Source organism: Thermobia domestica, chromosome 7 (genome assembly GCF_964235325.1).
Source record: "Thermobia domestica chromosome 7, izTheDome1.hap1.1, whole genome shotgun sequence".
Taxonomy (NCBI): domain Eukaryota; kingdom Metazoa; phylum Arthropoda; class Insecta; order Zygentoma; family Lepismatidae; genus Thermobia; species Thermobia domestica.
The window spans coordinates 110,856,351-110,875,768 of record NC_137460.1 but is presented as its reverse complement, the minus strand read 5'-3'; the positions used below and the strand labels follow the sequence as shown (position 1 = coordinate 110,875,768).

Here is a 19,418-nt window from a genome sequence, read left to right as displayed (position 1 = left end):
TAATAATAATAGTAGTAGTAGTAGTAATAATAGTAATAATAGTAATAATAATAATAATAATAATAATAATAATAATAATAATAATAATAATAATAATAATTTAAAATGAATTTTTGAACATAGAACCTACCTCGGACTGGGTTTTAATTATCACTTTAATTAAAATATGTATTCTAAGGAGGGAGGAGGGGATTCAAAGTTTATAACAAGAACAGAATATTGCAGGAGCCCTTCATCTTAGGGAGATGAAATTCTCTGTACAGACTTAAACAGGGAGAAGTTCTGTACGTACTTCTGCACAAGTATACAAACTCTCATGAAAAGAATTGTTTCATAAAGTCGTTAGTGTAGTGATGAAGGCTTTTTTTTTTCTTCTTCTTCTTCAGTTTTGCATTGAAATGAGTAAACATAATGTTAGAATCCGGGAAACGAAAAGCATACATGCCTTCGAAGAGCTTGTATATGACTTCTCCAAGGCAAGGTGTGGATTACACTATAGTCCATAAGATAGTGTACAGTTCTTTTTTATTCTTTATTTCTTTTCTTTTTCCCTCATGAGAATACAATCACGGGGATTTCGTACCTGGATATGTTGGAGATACGGCTTCTTCTGCAGCTGGAACAAGACATTCCAGGTTTCATTAAAGAGATTGATTTGTTTTGCGGTTGTGCCAATAATGAAATTCTTTCTTGGCTCCACGCATTACGCACTGTGACTTTTCCTCTGAAATGTGTTACAAAGATAGTTCATAAACCCCTTTCACTACACATGACTGAAGCTATTTTATCAGTCGATCGTGATGTGCTGTAACTTGTATGCAAGGAACTTCACTATACATAGGCTCGGTTTATATCAAGTGACAATGAGGACTTACATTGAACTTCTTTCCATTGATGCCATTTTAGGCATGACTGTCACTGAACATAAATGGTAAGTGTTTCTAATAGGAAAAAACTTTTATAATAGTCACCTCAGAAGGTTAGTTGATTTGCATCTATATAGAGCAGTGTTAGTAAAGTGTCCTGATCTGCTAAAATCGAGAAAAGTGAATAGCAGTGAGCATACATTATACAAAAAGAAACCTATAAGTAAAATATAATATTTCTGGACCTTGAACTTCGTTCGTCAACAGAATTTCTGGTAAAGTAAAGCAATCCAGGTATTTATTTATTATTCCTTTCTGATACCAATGCGGTTGGAATAAGTCAATAGGGAGCAAAATAAAATAAATAAATAGAAAGTAGGGTACAGATAATAACATTGATCTGTGATCATAATGCATCCTATGCTTAGTATGCCATGCAGTTTAGTTTAGTTTACTGTATACTGAAAACGAGGAAAGTTATTTTCTTGGTGTGAATGTTGATGATTGTCTTCTACTATTGTTTTTGTTGTTTTGATTATTTGTGCTGTATCTTTGCTTGCACTTTCGTTTTCGATTAAAATGTTGCAGGATTTTGTGTCATTGTCGAATTAGAGAAATTAATTGATTTCTCGTCTTTATTGTGTATTGCGCATTGTTTTGTGGATATATTGTGGTATATGTTATATACCGTACCTTGGATTTTTTTTTTTTCTGTATTATTTTGAAGTTTCTTAAAGATTTATTTTGAGGTTTCCTTAATCGATTTTCAGATAGAAATTCCTTTCTGACCACGATTATGCTATTCGTGGTGTTCTTTTGAAACTGTGAAAAAAATATTAATCTTCAGTATGAAGCTATTTTTTTCATTGTATATGTTCTATATATTGAAAACTTGTGAATATATGTTTATATACTGTATTTTATATCAGTAGTGTAATTGACAATGTCCATCAACTAAAAGTTTGGTTTTATTTATGAGTTTAACAATTTGTTTAAAAATAGCAAATAAGAGTCAAAATCAGGGTGTCCAAAAGTTAAGAGAACGGAACGAGAATCGTTCTGAGATTTTGCCCAGTCCTTTCGCTGAATATTTTGCTTAAATTTAGTATTATCAATCAATCTTTTCACTGCTAAAGCATGTTAATTTCTATTTTTTGTGCAAGTGCCCTGTCGAACTGATTTCGTTTGGAAATTCCTAACTGTTCGTGTTGCAGTTTTAATGCATAAACATGAGGAATCTTAACAAAATATTCGATAGATAACCTCATTTCGTGCATTACATCACCTATACTAAACATTTATATTTTTACTTGAAAAATTACTAACCCGACTTTTGAGACGCCCTGTGTTTGAAGGTGAAATACTTACACATCCCTCCCATTTCTGTTACATTATTGCGCCTTTGCACTGCTGTGAAACGTGAGAAAAACATTTAAGTTTTGGTAAGTATGTGAAACTAATCTAAAAATATGGTTTCCTTTTGTGTTGATGCTGAGTTGTGGAATGTTTTTCAAGAGTTTGTTGTAACCCATAAAAGCATGTGCGCAATAATTTCTCTTTCAAATCCCTTGCAGTATTACATGAACAGTTGTTTGTGATTTGTAATTGATAGTAGATATTGGGGTTACTGTTATTGTTATTATTATTTTCACCTAGCATATTGCTTTGCAGTTGCTTGTTTTTAGGTATGTTTGTGTGAGTATTGCTTGTAATCTTACACTGGACCAAGATATTTAATGTCGATTTTTTTGTCGTGTCATCTAGATTGTAATGATCAAATAATGCTATATTGAACTAAGAAAGAAAGTAAACTAAAATGTTGAACCTTTTTTTTCTTTTTAAAAATTTCCTGTATGATTGGTTTTGTTGTATGCGGTTGCTTTACCTTCCGTTTTTAGAAAATCGCTTAATTTTTACGTTTCTTAAAGTAAACCATTGCTTCTAGCCAAAATCATTTGTTTTTTGTGTTGATTCCCTGTAATATTAGGTTTCTTCATTTAGAATTCTGAAAAATAGTTACATCGTTAGTTGTGATTCAGTCATTAATAGAGGCATATCTCTCTGCTTATATAAGTTCCTAAGTAAGTATTCAAGCATATTATTTTAATACTAGCGTATGCCTCCGCGTGTTACCGCGCCCAGTATTTTTCATGTCCCTTCCTTTTCTTACAATCTATTTCTCTTCGTCTTCGATATTGAATGCAAATGAATAGAACACAATTTCATGGTGTTCTGCACTGAAGATCTCGGTGATTTACTATATATATATATATATATATATATATATATATATATATATATATATATATATATATACAGCGAAAAAAAAAAAAACATTCAAGTCCCAAACCTCCACCACCCTTAGGAGTCATATTTCGGAAAACTCCTTGTGCAGCCTATAGTACAAGTGGAAAGAAGGTTCTCAAAACTTCGCCATTTTTACAGCCTATTATACAAGGAGAATATTTATACAAAATTTTAGTGATCTACTCTTATAGTTTTGGAGAACTAGTAAACGGCAGAGTAACTTAAGCCCCCTCCATCTCCCGTTAACTTCCAAAACTTTGCCTTATTTACAGTTTAGAATGTTAGGAGAACATTATACAAAATTTTAAGGTCCCACGCCTTCTAGTTCCGGAAATCTGGTAAAGGGCAAAAATCATTTACCCCCTCCCCCATCCTCCCGTAAGATATACAATTTCCAAAACCTTGCCTTATTTACAGTGTAGGGTGTTAGGAGAACGTTTATACAAAATTTCATGGTTCTACGCCTAATAGTTTCGGAGAGCTGGTGAACGGCAAAAACCACTAAAGCCTCCGCATCTCCCCCTTAGGATATGTAATCCCAAAACGTTCTCCTTGCACTCTGGGCTGCAAAGAAAACGACATTTATACAAAATTTCAAGGTTTTATGCTTACAGTTACGCAGAGGAAAAAAAAGTCCCCAATACTCCTTTAGAACATGAGTTTCGCATAACCTCGTCTTTATATGGTGAAGGGGAACATTTCCACAAAATTTAAGGGCTCCATGCATGGTAGTTTCGGAGTCAATCGATGAATGGATCACTCAGTGGATTTACCCTTATATACAAGGCTTGGCTAAAAAATAACGGATCTGGCAACCGTGTCAGTAGTATATGTGGAGTAGTGGGGAGTGCACGCGCGCAAAGCAACCTTGAATCTTCGAGAAGAAAATGATACATATGAGTTAACGGTCTGTCTCGTTTAGTCTGTGAGCAGCAATTGAAGAGAGGTATGCAATCGTTTTTCCGGAAAAATGACAAATGGGAAAATTCAGCAGCGCATTAACGTGGAATTCCTTGTGAAATTAAAGAAATCAGGATGTGTATGGTGGTAATAAGATGTCGTGTACCAAGTGTTTGAGTGGCACAAACGCTTCAAACTGAGGGACTCGGAAACGTTGATGATTAATATTAAAGACCGGACCGGACCTCACAGCAACAACAGAGGAAAATGTGGCAAAAGTGACACATATCTGGAAAGATCGCACACTCATTATTCGAATAATAGGAGACATGGTGAGCATCAATGAAGAGTATGTCTGCGCAAGTCTGCACGATCATTTGAACATGCGCAAAATTTGCGCTCAAGTGGTGCCAACAAACCTCATACAGGAGCAGAAGGACTTCCGGAAGCACGTGTGCAGTGATACGAAACGCCTGGTAGCAAAACCAGACTTGTTAACGAAAATCGTCACTGGTAATGAGACGTGGATCTTTCAGTATGGTCCTGAAACGAAAAGGCAACCATGGGCTGGAAAACTCCCTTATCTTCGTGAATTAAAAAAACACGCAAGAGCAAATCGAAACTAAAGATCATGCTCATTAAGTTCTTTGATATCAATGGCCTGCTCCTGATTGAATGGGTAGCATCAGGTTCAGAAAGTAAATTAAGCAGTATTATCAGCACATTTAGCTGAAGCTGCGAGAACGCGTGAGAACGAAAAGGGTCCTCTTATGAATGAACAATGAATGGATTGTGCACCGCTACAATTCTCCTTTTTAACATTGCTTTGATCGTTAAGGAGTTTCTGTCAGTTAAGAAGGCTCCAGTGTTGGAACACCCACATTATTCGCCGAATTTAGTATCGTGCGATTTTTTCTTTTTCGGAAAGTGAAATCCACTTTCAAGGGAGCTCATTTTCAGACTGTGGATGAGGTGAGGCAGAAATTTTCAGCAGTACTCAAGACGGTGGCACCTGAATATTTCCACAACTTATTCCAACAATGGAAACCTCGCATGCAGACATATATAGAGGGAGGAAGGGTGTACCCTCCATTCCAAAAGAAACCGAACTTTTGAAAACAAATAGTACCACTAGTGCCATCTGTTGTAATATTTTACCGGTAGATGGCGTAGTCCCTCATTGACAACTGGTATAAATGTCATGACATTTGGATGCACGGCAACAAAGTTATTGCGTTTCAACTGTCAGTGTGTTGTGTACATCGGTCGGAAAATGAGTTTCAAACAACGAGCTGCAATTGAGTTTTGTGTTAAACTGGGTAAAACTTCTAGTGAAACGCACCAAATGCTACAAAATGCATATGGTGATGAGTGTCTATCCCGTACGCAAGTTTACGAGTGGTTCAGGCGATTCAAATCGGGTAGAGAGACGCTGGATGATGACGAAAGATCAGGCCGTCCCAGAACCGGATTATCGGAAGAAAACATCGAAAAAGTGCGTGAATTCATCAAACATAACAAAAAATCGTCGGTGAAAGTTATTGAAATGGAATTAGGCATTCCTCAAACAACCGCATACCGTATTTTGACCGAAGTTTTGGGCCTTAAGAAGGTTAATTCGCGGTTTGTACCACACAAACTCACCGAAGACCAAAAAGTTGATCGAATTGCGCATTGCAAAGACATCGTTAAAAGTGCTCGGCAGGATCGAAACTTCTTGAAATCGATTGTAACTGGTGACGAGACGTGGTGTTTTGAATATGAGCCCGAAACAAAGCGGCAAAGTGCTGAATGGAGAGCGCCGGATGAAGGAACACCCAAAAAAAGTCGCTTGGTGAAGTCAAAAGTTAAGGTGATGCTGATTTGTTTTTACGATTCAAAAGGAATTATCCACAAAGAATTTGTTCAGCCCGGCCAGACAGTCACTGGAGAGTTTTACTTGGACGTAAGCGTTTGCTGGCAAGAATTCGTCGTATTCGGCCCGAATATCGCGAAATCGGCAGTTGGACTCTTTTGGACGATAATGCACCATCACATCGTTCGCGACTTGTAACTGAATTTTTGGTCAAAAATCACATTATTCGGTTGCATCATCCGCCCTATTCACCAGATCTCGCTCCGTGCGATTTCTATCTGTTCCTGAAACTGCATTTGGCGATGAAAGGAAAGTGGCACGCATCGATTGATGCCATTGAGAAGGCGACGACCGCCGTCCTAAAGACCATTCCAATAAAGGACATGGAGAAGTCGTTTGACAACTTGTTGGAGCGTGCAAATATGTGTATCGATGCAGAAGGGGAATACATTGATTAATAAAAATGATTTGTTCCAAAATGTACATTGCTTTTTTGTTTTTTTAAAACGTTCGGTTTCTTTTGGAATGGAGGGTGTATGTTAAGGGGCTCACCTTTAATTTGTAAGTTTGTGACAAATCGTACTTTTGGTACATCCCGTTATTTTTTTAACCAGACGTAGTATATATGTGTTAAGGGATCTCCTTAAGGCTTATAACGAGAATGCCTGCTTTAGTGATTACAGGTTCAGTCTGTGCTGAATAACGCTTGAGGGATTTGAACTTCATGTGAATGATAGGTCTTGCCTTCCTAAATACGATGTCACGTCTGTTGTCTTGAAAAGCTGTCAGGTCCTAATTTTTTTCATAAAACATTTTTTGTTCTTTTGAGCTTAAGGCGCATCTACTTACATTTCTAATTGTTCCCGATGGTCGTCTCACTAATTACTTCACTATCTTCCTCAAGAGTACATTTACATATTACACTCCTTTGTCTATATTTTACAGTAATTCTGATCGTTGCATTTTAGCTGAACGGTTTGTTGTTTCAGTGAAATTATCAGTGTCCATTGTATACGTAGATTCCTCTTTCTCTCTCTCTGTATATATATATATATATATATATATATATATATATATATATAATTTTTCAGCCAGCTTTAACTTTTCTTCTGCATATTTCTTCTTTTTCTATAATCTCGACAAGTAGAGACAAAAGCTCATTAATACTCTCCATATCTACTTTGTCTTAATATCACTGTTAGTTGTAGCTTCTTTGACTACTCCCTTTTTTAATTACTGTTTCTTTGAATTTTTCTTTACCCGTTAATACTTTCACATACAATAAGATATTTGCCATACACGCTTCTTGTATTTATACGTTGTAATGTATGTATATACTTCTATTCTTTCTCCTGTTGTTTTTCCAGTTTGCCCTATATGATATATCCTATATTTACATTCTAGTCTGTGTACAGAATTACGGAATTCTTGGTTGCAGTCTATCGTCCATGTATTTTATTTACTAGTATTTTTTAATATTTTCCTAATTTGATTGCTGGGCCCAGACGCATATGATATTGTAGCTGTATATTTTTTTTTCTTCAGAATCACATTGATTCCGTGTGCAAACTGTTGATTCACTCTTGTTCTTTCCCGAAACGAATGGCTAATAACATGTATTCGTTGTATGCACTGAGGATGCAAAAACAATAAAATAGTTATTATTTCACTTTATCATCTGTGTGTAAGTACTCGTCAATATTTCGGCTGATTTTTGTTAACGTTGATTACGATGATACTGTGAAGTTGTATTGAAGGCTTTTTAGGACAAAATGGGGAAAAATGTTTTAAAAGTGATTTTTTTTACAGACTTGTTTTAAAGTTTTCATGTCTACTTCTTTTCCTAGAACCTTCAAAACAATCTCATCCTATGTTCTAAGGCTGACGGTATTCAGCTGAAATACGGAAGGTATTTACGTTTATTTAATGTAGAGGATAATGTCAGGAACATTACATTAGATTCCATTTTATTCACCTACATGTTCCTGTAACAAACCAATTGAATATGATGATATATGCTAAGCAACATGTGTAATTTATTAGGGTGTTGAGTTGAATTTATGAGAAAAGATACATTTACCGTTTATCTTTTCAATATTTTTGTATATTGTCAAGTTACTTTCGTTCTTCATTATGATAACTGATTTCATTATCAAACTTCAGCTTAGCAGTAATATCTTACGTAACTCCATTGGAAGTTGAAACCATTTAAAAATGTTACCCTTTAACTTCTTAAGATAGAATAAAACTTAGTACTACTGAGAAAGAATATTCGGAATATTTAGCACGTATTATTCATTTGGTTTGTTACAGGAACATGCAGGTGAGTAAAATGGAATCTAGTGTAAATAAATATTCCTTACGTTCTATTAGTGATTACTAGGAACTTGAGCATATACTTGAGAAATCGGAACTAGGAGCCTCGAACTGTCGGTAATTTATTTCAGACTTGAACAGCTATATATATATATATTTTAATTTACACCTTTTCTGTACTCGATTCCCGTCACTGTGATTTTAAATACACTTTAAGTATCTGAAGAAACGTAACAATTTAATGAACAAGAGTGGCGCGGATGTGAAGTACAACGTCTCGCTTGCTATGCTGTTGATCTGACCAGTTGTGCTATATACGACACGCCCAGTTTTTTCTGCGTTTTGTCAGGTTTGCACTTTAACTCGTACACGTGTATAGCTATAGACAAAATAGTTACGGGAGGTGAGCTGCAACGATCGTATTACGGAACACGTTCTTATATTTTGAAGTACCGAAAGAAATACAACAACAACGGTGCAGTAATAATAATAATACCGGGAAATTTTTACTCTGAACTTCGAACTCTAATCTCCCATTTGCTGGGTGGTTGCTGTAATGCTTAAGCTACCAAGTTGTCGCTGGTAAGCAACCACCCGGCAGACAGAAGATTGGATCTCCAATCCTCTCCTTTTCAGCATCCGGATCCTTGTTTTATTACTGCCTTTTTTTTTATTTACTTACGAAACTTCTCCATTATTTTTATGAATATCCTTGTAGAACTACTATTCTTGTTAAGAACAGAAGAAAAAGGAAAGTTTCGTAACATTCGTGAATTAGAAATTTGTTTCCCATTAAGTGAATGATATGTTAGCGAAATGGTTGTGTATACGGATGAACAAACATCCAAAAGTCGCTTTTTTCTTTGTAGGTTTTGCCATTACTTATCTTCACTCCTGTATTTGGTAGAAAAATGGAATGAGAGAAATAATGAAGAAAAACTTCTAGGTTCAAATACATAGGTTTGTCAAAATCTAAGCGAGAATTGCAGTTATTTTGAATCTGGCTATGCGAAATGATTGAATAGTTTTCGACCTAACAGAAAGAAAAGAGCCACAAATTAGCTAATAATTTTTTATTCATCATAGTCCTCCCGAATGGTTTCATACTTAATTGCAACGATCCTGCAGCTTTTCAAACTTCTATGACATCGTCATTGTCATGAAAATGAATTCCATGCACATATTTTGTAGGGAAAGATAATACTCAGAGGAAGTAAATCTGAGGACTAACGTGAATGTAACAGTTCATACTCCAGTTCATGAAGTTTTCGCAATGTTATCTTAGATTTCTGATATTGGACATTGTCTTAGAAGCTGGACATTGGTAGGCACAATATTCGAATGTCGGGATTGATTCTTCATGTGGTGGTGGTTTCCAGAAACACTTTCCGATATGATGATCAATTTTTCTGCTGCATATGATCTTATATATTCCTGTGTGTTTCGTTTCGAGTTTACTTTTAACAAACTTGAAGACAGCTCGACGTAGATATTTTTCGCTTGTTTTGATTTACATTATAGTAACATTTAGAAAACTATTTTATATTGGAATTCATTTCAGGTATCTTAGAAAAATGGACGCATTAAACGGCGAATGTTAGTGTTAGGGCATAATCTTACTAAAATGTTAGTTTTAGGCTAAGCTGCAAGCACCTTGTTTTTTTCAAATAATAGTTCTTCATTTGCATTAGAAAAGGAAATTTTCATCAGTCTGTAGAAGCTGGTTAACCCAGAAAAGTGTATATATATATATATATATATATATATATATATATATATATATATATATATATAATATATATGACTTCTCCCCCTCTTTTTAGATGTACTATCATCCGTCCAAGTTTGTCCACGTAGTTACCCTTCACCGTGTATAGTATATATGTAAGGTGTGGCTATTAATATCCAGAACTGACGTCACAGCACGAAACCGATCACTCGCCCGAGGGAGGCGCTGCTGGTATCCGGAAGGTAGTACATCTGCACATGCTCCCCGAAGCGCGCGCCAGTTAAAAACAAGAGCTTGGCTGGGAAGGACGCGTGGAAACGTATCTGGTACAATGTTGTTGTCGAAGTGGTAAAGTGGTGTTGTGGAAGTGCAGAAATGGAGCAAAGGGTGAACATCAAATTCTGCTTCAAACTGAGCAAAAGTGCGACAGAAACACATGCAATGTTAAAGCAAGTGTATGGTGAGCAAGGTTCCGTTCCCGTACATTTGAATGGTATGGACGTTTTCAGGAGGTCCGTGAAAGTGTTGAAGATAACGTCCACACCGGAAGGCCGATTTCCGTGCGTACGCCTGAAACAATTGATAAAGTTCGCGAGCTTGTAACATCGGATCGGCGACTGACTATTCGAATACTGGCCAGTGAACTGAACATCGACAAAGAAGTTGTTTGCCAAATTCTGACGCAAGACCTAGGGACACGCAAGATGTGTTCCAGATTTGTTCCGCACTGTTTATCGGACGAACAAAAGCAACTCAGAATGGACGCATGTGGTGAACTCATCGACAACGCTGACACTGACTCTGCTTTTCTGGATTCGATACTAACGGTTGACGAATCTTGGTGCTACCAATGCGACCCTGAAACAAAGAGATAGAGCGCAGAATGGCGGTCTCCCAGCTCTCCTAAACAGAAAAAGTTTCGATTTCAAAAATCAAAGGTCAGAGTCATGTTAATCGCTTTCTTCGGTAGTGAGGACTTATTCATCATGAATTTGTTCCATCTGGCACGACTATCACAGGACAGTATTACGCAGAAGTTCTCTCCCAACTCCGACAAAGAATTCACAGAGTACATCCCCGTTTTCGACACAATGGGAGTTGGTGTCTGTTGCACGACAACGCCCGCCCCCACATTGCGTTGCCAGTGAAGCGGTTTTTGGCCAAGCATGAGGTCGTGGAGCTGCATCATCTGCCACATTCTCCTGACTTGGCCCCCGCAGACTTTTTCCCCCCCACAACTCAAAACTGTAATGAAAGGAACACGGTTTATGGATGTTGAAGACATCGAGAAGCACGTGACGTCGACATTGAAGAGCCTTCCGAAAGAGGACTAAAAGTTGTTTCCACAACTTATACAGCTAAGCACATAAGTGTATTACGGCAGGTGGGGATTACTTCGAAACATATTAAAAGGGTACGTTTCACATAATCTGTTCTGGTGTTATTAGAGCAGTCCTGGAAATTAATAGCCACACCTTGTATAACTGCAACTGAAATTCAGTGTATAGTTCATTAGCTTTTCTCAGTTCCTTAGTGCTAGTGTTTTTTTATGGTCGTTTCGGGAAAGAAACGTGATTACTTTTATTCTAGGTATGTTTTCAGAATGGTGGGAGGTGTGCTACCAACTCTGAGTCTGGCAGCTCAAAAGCCAGATAGCATGGTGATACAGGACAATATGAAAATGAAATCTCCGAGAAATTCACTCCATGAAATTAGCTATGCGTGGAGGAATCCGTGCACTTTTTTTAAATGCTTATTTTTATATTTAATTCCGTTATTTTTCTAATTTGTAAACTGCGTCTAATATTTAATGTACTATTAATTGTAGTGTTTCGGTGTTCCTGACATCTTTCTAAGTAAATCCGAGCAATTCAGGCGCAATTCATCTTCTAGAAATTTCCTTTTTGCGCTAGTTTAGGAATTTACATCATATAAAAACAGTAGTACAAAACAAAAATCTGAGAACTGAGATGGATTGCGCAGGAGTCGCCCAGATCTGCTGAGGAAGATACCAGAGAACACCGGAACAGTACAGTTAATCATACATTAAATATTTAGACGCAGAAACTAGGATAAGTTGACAAATTATTAAAGCATATGCCAATTCATATGTTTAAATAATTATGCATTTTTCCTCGTTAGTCTTTCGAAAATCTGAAGACGAACCCCCCATGAAAGTTCGAAACGTAGATTTTCTTTTCTTTCTTTTCTTTTTGAAATTATGCAAGTGATAAGTTCAAGGACACGACTATAATTCTATTTGATTAAGAGTCACTGATTGTTCGTAATGTAATAATAATATTTTCATTCGAAACTTCCATTGCGTTATATAGCGTCGCATATCTCTTATGCTGAGAGATATTTCCTGTAGAGTCTGGTTTGGAGCATTCAGGATATGTTTTTGGATAAATATGGCAGTCGTATTTCTTGCAATAAATATGTTCTTTACCTCTATTGTTGGTTTGTTTTCTGTGCAACTCAAAATCTTCCAGTTTTTCTTATTCACGTACATGAACTTTACTTCCATAATGGTTCTTAAATTCTCATAAACTTATGACTTTCTCGTAAGTAAAGGAAAACTTCCTTTGAAATTAATAGATGTGTACGTAGTTACAATAGTTGTCTGCACGTTGCACACGATGTTGTGAATTTGGTGTTGTGCTCCTCACCATTTCTTCACGATTTATTGCGTATTAAAATTAACTAATAGTTAAAATTCAAATTAATTCGTTAAGATCTTAAATTTATATCTTGCTTCTTGACAAGTATATATTAGCTACCTATTACCAGAAAATATTTTGCAAAACTTAAGTTTGGCATAAGTAATATATTCTGGTGTGTTTTATTCTATTTATAAAGATGTCGTAATTCTTGCAGAGTTGCTGGAAAATTATTTCTGAAACAGGAACGATTGTGGGAAAGACTAATAATTGAACAGTAAGGTATACTCAAGATATATATAGTCACAAGAGTATGCTGATGGATACAGTATCAATGATTTCAGTGAAGTTTAAGTTTTCTGATATAAATATGGTGAATTCCAAGTATAATTCCCAATTACAGTCAAAATTATTAATGTGGTGCTTAAAAGGAAGTTCTGAATATACATTTTTTTAATGAGTTTAACTTATGGTTTAAAGTGAAATTCAAATTCCGTCTGTTTGTCCATAAAGCTGTAGCGATACTTACGTATAGAAGTTGGTAAGATCTTTTCTTATAACTTCGTCATAAATTACACGTGCTTACCATTGGTATACTATACTCATCTATTAAAAACAATCAAAACAATATTCATCTGGGTGTATTTGAACTAGTAAATTGCACTTTCCAGGGAATGTAGAGATGTGAAATATTTTCCTGAAAACAGGATCTGGCTAACAAACGGCTTAGTATGCTCATCCCAAAGAAAGTAAATGCCCCACTCAGCATCTTTAGGCGTCTTTGTGTTGTCTCAATCTAAAATGAAACTTGGCCAAGTTCAGACGAAAGTGGTGGAATTATATAAATCCAAAATCTCCGTCTGTTTCTTGTTCGTTGTATGCTCAAGATGCGCTAGGTCCCTTTTGTTCAAGAGAAATGCGTCCATGACTGCTTACTGAAAGCATCTAACAGAATTTCTAAGAGAGGGGAGGTTAATATTTTTTTCACTGTTTTTATAGTTTTTGTTTCACAATTGTTTTATCATCAGCAAAAGGAAAATGTCATATTTTATATACAAACTTCATATAAAAATGTGCTATTTTCTTTCGTTTCATACTGTATACAATAGAATCCATGTCCAAAAATTCTTAGTCATATGACAAATAGCCTTGCATAATCATCTCACTCAGCAGACATTAACATCTACTTCGTTGATTTTAGATTGATGCAGACGACAATCCATGATTTCAATCCAATTTTTCATTACCTGTATCTCCATGCCAATGATAATTTCATAATTCGTGCTGGTCGTAGTGAGTCGACCAGAGCATCGGGCAATTTGATGCGTCTGTTACATATAAATTTGTGGTTCATTTCCGCATTGTGTAGTCATCCGGGCACTACCCTATATATCTCCTACAGCTAGTTATAGAAATCATGGACCATGTACTGCGACCATCGTTTCATCATGTACTGATGAAAACTGGACTACCACCACACGCTTTTTAAAACTGTTTCGCGTTTTAAACTGCGAAATCTACCCTCTTAACAGGATTATGTGCAAGAAATAAATGAAGATTTAAACGTCACTATTTGTTCATGTACACAAACTAAAGTTGAATGGAACTGTACAGTATACAAAAAGAGAATTATCTTCTGCTTCATTAATCTAGGCTTTAGCAACAAACGGCACGAAATATTGGTGTAGACATCGAAAGAGAGAGAATTATCTGTACCTTTTCAGCAATTTTAGAAGCTTCTCATATTTGCTTCCCCTCCGTAGCAGTTTAGTGTAACATTTTCTGTCTCCAATGTAAATGTAGAGGATGATTATGTAAGTTTGGTTTGGGATATGCATGTTGAAAACCGTTTTTAGTATGGATTAGGAGGCATCAAGGTTGGGGTGTGAAAGAAACGTAAATGATATATGCAATGGTAATGGCGATCGTGAATTTATCGTTATTATTCTGAAGCGGGACATCATGATACGTTACATAGTTTAATACTATCTTTAAACGAGAAAGTAAACTATATAAGAAGTTTATGTATCTGCGACGGTTTAGAAATGAGGAAAATTCGTGGATCCAGGAGGTGGAACGAGAGGGAGTAATTTGCGTGTCATTATACGTTCCGCTACAATTTAACGAAGTTCTAAAACATATTAAGTGTTACGAATCAAACGTTCCACTAGAAGATCATCATGATGTCTTGAAGTGTTATATATGTCCATCATTGACATAAACGCGCTTGGTTAGATTTTTAATCCATTTTTCATATATTTGGCAAAGCACATCAAGTGTTATTTGCTCACATGCTTGCATTAAGTTTCTTTTTTTGATGGTCAAAATCTTTAATTTACACTGGTAAACAATCTCCACGAGACGGTCTCAGAAGTTGAAGTTTAAAGAAGTAAAATGGATGATCGCGGTGCCCGCTCAGTTGATCCACGGTGACACCTGTTCGTCTATCTGGAAATTGGTGGTTAAGTCAATTCCTATCATTAATGCTGTAATGAGGCGTTGTTCCATTCTATTGGTAATAGTTGCGAAAAGATCCCTCTTAACAGCAGAGGCATCACAGAATCTTTGAACGTATCACGATATATCCTAGCAACGATATGAAAAATGATTTCCACATTCTAAATGGTGCACCACACCGCACTATACTTATATCCCTCTTGCATCATTGTATCTGTCTAATTTAGATTCGAATTTACCCAGTAATGAAAATTTTGACGGTTAACTTAACGTGTTACATAAAAATTAACTTGTGACATCATGAACATAACATGATGAAAACAATTTTATGCGCGAACAGAAAGTTAGTGATGTCTGCTGGAACGCACACTTACAAAATTGCATCCTTCGCTCAAAGCAGTCCTCTAACAATATTTATTGAATTGCTGCTTATACAGATGCTCTCTACCTTCACAAGACAGTAGTAACTGTTGTAACAATGACGCCATAGATAGATGTGGAATACTTTTCACTGGATCACCAGAACACCTAATACGACTGCTGGTGTTCCTGGATTGTTTCACTTCGTGGTCATTTGATCTTGGGTATTCATCTACATTTGCTGTTGCTCTGAATTTGCATATGAATTCTCTCACAACCCTGCCTGTCACCCAATCTCGGTTGGGACGCAGTGTCTTAAAGCGAGGAGCTATAACCGATTAACCTTTCTCCAGCAGTAGAATAATTTCAGTTGTCTTCTCGTGCATTAAGATGGCGTCTTACCACCTGTTAAGGTAAAGAAAGAAATCTTTAGCTCCCACGTAAAAAAAATATATTAATAATAATAATAATAAAACACTTCTTGATTTTAAACTGTTTGAGATAAATGAAAAAAGGCTGACAGTATCCTCTTTCTCGTTCAAAGAAGTTGAAACTGATAGGGATGATCGCCATCAATCGTTATGCTTCACCTCAGATGGTGAAAGCACTGGTTTCTTGTACAATCAGTAATGCACGATATATACTATGTTGTTTTTGATGTACAATACGCCTACACTTGAATCCAGATTTATGACAACAACCTACAGAATTCAACAGCCGTAATAGTGTGTGCGATAAGGTAATCGCGAGAATGTTTAGCTACGAAACTTTACTTTTGACATTGTGGCAGATGTTTGTCATAGTTGCCCGATTACGCCGAAATGAGAAGGGTAAAGAAGACATTATTTTTGATCTCTCTTAATATTTTTGATAAATGTTAAGCTGGGATACACATAGACAACGATTGCAAGAGAATCCGTGAATATTGTCATTAAAATATATAAATGATTTTAAATGCAAGTAATAAAGTGATTTGTTGACTTCTACACTTGGTTTTTAAATTTGTTTTTAATCCAGTCACATATAGAAAAGAAAAAAGTAAATTTTCGAAGTATATTTAAGAATCATACACCTTTTCAGCCTTCAAGTACAGTATGTTATGTAAGAGCGTGGGCGGCATTACGCACAGAAGGTAACAGATTTCGCCGTAGTTCTTTCACAACCCAATAGAGGGAACCGGTGTCCTCCATGCAGTGTTCAGAAAGCATTAGTTGAGTGTGAATGTGTGACTGAGAAGGACAACAGCAACGATGAGTTCAGGTTATGCTTCGCGTTTAGAGGTTGTGTTTCACTGTAGCCATCCTAGAGGGCCGAAAATACTGCACGGCGGCGAAATATATGAGGAAGTCAAAGTCGTTTGTACAAAAGTGGGTAAATCGTTATAAAGAGGTGAAGAACGTGGATGACTTTCAAGAACGTGGGTCAAAAGGGAAAGTGACTCCACAAGTGACAAAAATTATCATTAAGCTTTTTTTCTAGAATTCCAGCCTTAACATTGCGTCAAGCGAAAGCAAAATTAAAGCAAAAGGGCTAAGATTGAGTAGTGTGTAACTATTAGAATGCATCTCCGGGCTCTCAACATTAAATATCGAGCTACAATGAGGAAACCTTTAATAAATAAAAAGCACGTCACAAAACGACTGGCGTGTGCAAAGGACAACTTGAACCGCGAATGGGACAGCGTAGTTTTTATCAACGAATTTTCTGTGTGGGGTTATGTAAGTAGGCAACGGGCCTGGTCAACTGCCGCCAACAAGTTGGTCCGACGGATAGTACATATTTGGCGGTGTTTCTCAAAGTTGGGTTTCAGCACTTTGCACGTGTTTACCGGACATTAAATGCACGGAAGATGTTAATCAGAGATGTTTACTACCAACTGCCAAACGTTGGTTCATCGATAAAAATGAAGATCGGATACTGCAGGAGGACAATGATCCTAAGCACCGCAGCAAACTCTGCAGCGACTGGAAAATGGAGAAAGGTGTGCAGGTACTGGATTGGCCCTCTCAATCGCCTGATGCTAAGCCATTGAATATGTCTGCTCATTCATCAAGCTAAAGCTTCAAGACAAACGGATCTTCACTGTAACCTAGCTGTCAACGCAAATTCGACGCATGTGGGGGGTCTCTTCCACGCGAATATGCGGAAAACTTAGTTGCAAGCATGCCTCGGAGATGTCAAGCCATTATCGACGCTGTGGGTGACTGGACGCGTTATTAATTTTGTGCATTTTTCTGCTGTGCTGTCTGATGTATGTATGTGGTTTCATTTGCTGTCAAATACATGTTTCTCCTAATTAACCCGACCACGCTCTTACTTAACAGACTGTACCAAGTGCAAAGTACTAAATATAGAAGCATAATTTTCTATAAATTATATTGATTAGTATGTTTATTTGTTGGCCTACATAAATAGCTCTTCCACATTGATAATTAGGGAGAAAATATGTGAATTAATTTATAATTTCCGTCAGAATATTTTATAAATAAAATACGTATACAGTAAGTTGCTGCATTGATTTAGAACGACAATAGAGAGTGAAGAAATCTAAACAATTAGCTTTCTTGACAACCTCAAACGTGTCATTGTGTTGAACTAGCGTCTTCTGAATTAAGATAATTGATTCTTGACATCCAAACTTCCTTTAACTGTTCCTCTGTCACTATACCTTCCTCTAATAGTATATGAGCATTGAAACGGTATCACTGTCTTGCATACGAAGCTAATAGTTTCTACTATAATTGTTATTAACGATTAGTTTCTGGGTTTTAGAAGTTAAGGACACACATAAATTCTTCCTTGTTATAACTTCAGGAAGAAGTTTCTACATGGCATGACTTCATTTTATTCTTTGTTTCCCTTTTCTTGCTTTGTTTCCCCCTTATTTTAGTCTTTATTTCCTTTGTATGTGTCTATGCGTGCGTGTTGTATGTAAGTGTATGTGTGTATGTAAGTGTTAAATGATTTTTTTTTTTTAAAATAATTACAGTTAAGTTTGTTTATAAGTGAAAATAAATGTTATGTGTGTGAACCGATCTCAAAGAAAGCCCATTATATTTTTCCCGTATAGAAGGACAAAGAGGAATTAAAGGAGAAAAACAAAAACTTAGAGAAGGAACTGGAGACAGCCACAGAGGCAGGGCTTGAGTTAAACAAGATATTATCTGACTTCTTGTCTGAACAGCATGGATCCGATGTTTTGATGACAAGCATCAAAGATCTTCAGCATCAGCTCAACCAACAGGAGGAGACCATTACCACGATGAAAGAGAATCTCGCTGCCAAGAATGTAGAGGTAAGGTACAATTTTCTATGTAACGTGTTTACCGAGGTTTTCAAAACTGCTTTTTCAGCTAAATCATATTTGTAGATCATTATGGTTTCGTGATAGAACAATAATTATTTCTTTCTCCTGTAATCGAGAAGCATCAAATATATATGTATATATTTTGTGGTTAGATATGGATGAACTCTGTGTTCCAGTTAAATAGGTAAGCCTTTAATGTCGTGAATGTTAAGTTCCAAAGGAAAGTAAAAGTTCCTTTAGTGGTCTTGTATGTTAAGCACAGTAAATAGTATTGATTGTGTTAAGTAATTCGTTGGATTGAAGTTTGGCGTCCGATTCAGAACCGAGGCTATATGAAACATGGACCTACAGTTTGAAGTGGAATCCAAACCACCTTATTGCGTTCAGATTTCAAGGATCTCTCATTGAGAATCGCACCTAGGACTCAATGCATCAAAGTTGTGTGCGCTAGCCACTAGACTAATGGGTAAGGCATTTAAGAGTAACAGTGGCGTGTGAATCTTTGATAGGGCACGTTCATTTGAGTGTCATTGTCACTCAGTACATTGGTGTGCAAATGTCATTTATTGTTTTCTTTCAACTGTTTTCTTAAGTAACTGATAATGAAAATTGCTGGAGGCCACTCGCGCCGAAAACGTGACTAATCACATTTTTACGAAGC

At 36.4% G+C, this 19,418-nt stretch overlaps 1 protein-coding gene across 4 annotated transcripts in view; it reads left to right on the top strand.

Annotated features, from left to right (window-relative positions):
• LOC145690338 (uncharacterized) overlaps positions 1-19,418 on the top strand; it is a 175,906-nt gene that overhangs the window by 95,059 nt on the left and 61,429 nt on the right. For all 4 annotated transcript variants that reach the window (XM_081765134.1, XM_081765133.1, XM_081765132.1 and 1 more), the window contains one exon: positions 18,521-18,745. In XM_081765134.1, coding sequence (XP_081621260.1) covers positions 18,521-18,745 — 225 coding nt within the window. The remainder of the gene's footprint in view (positions 1-18,520; positions 18,746-19,418) is intronic.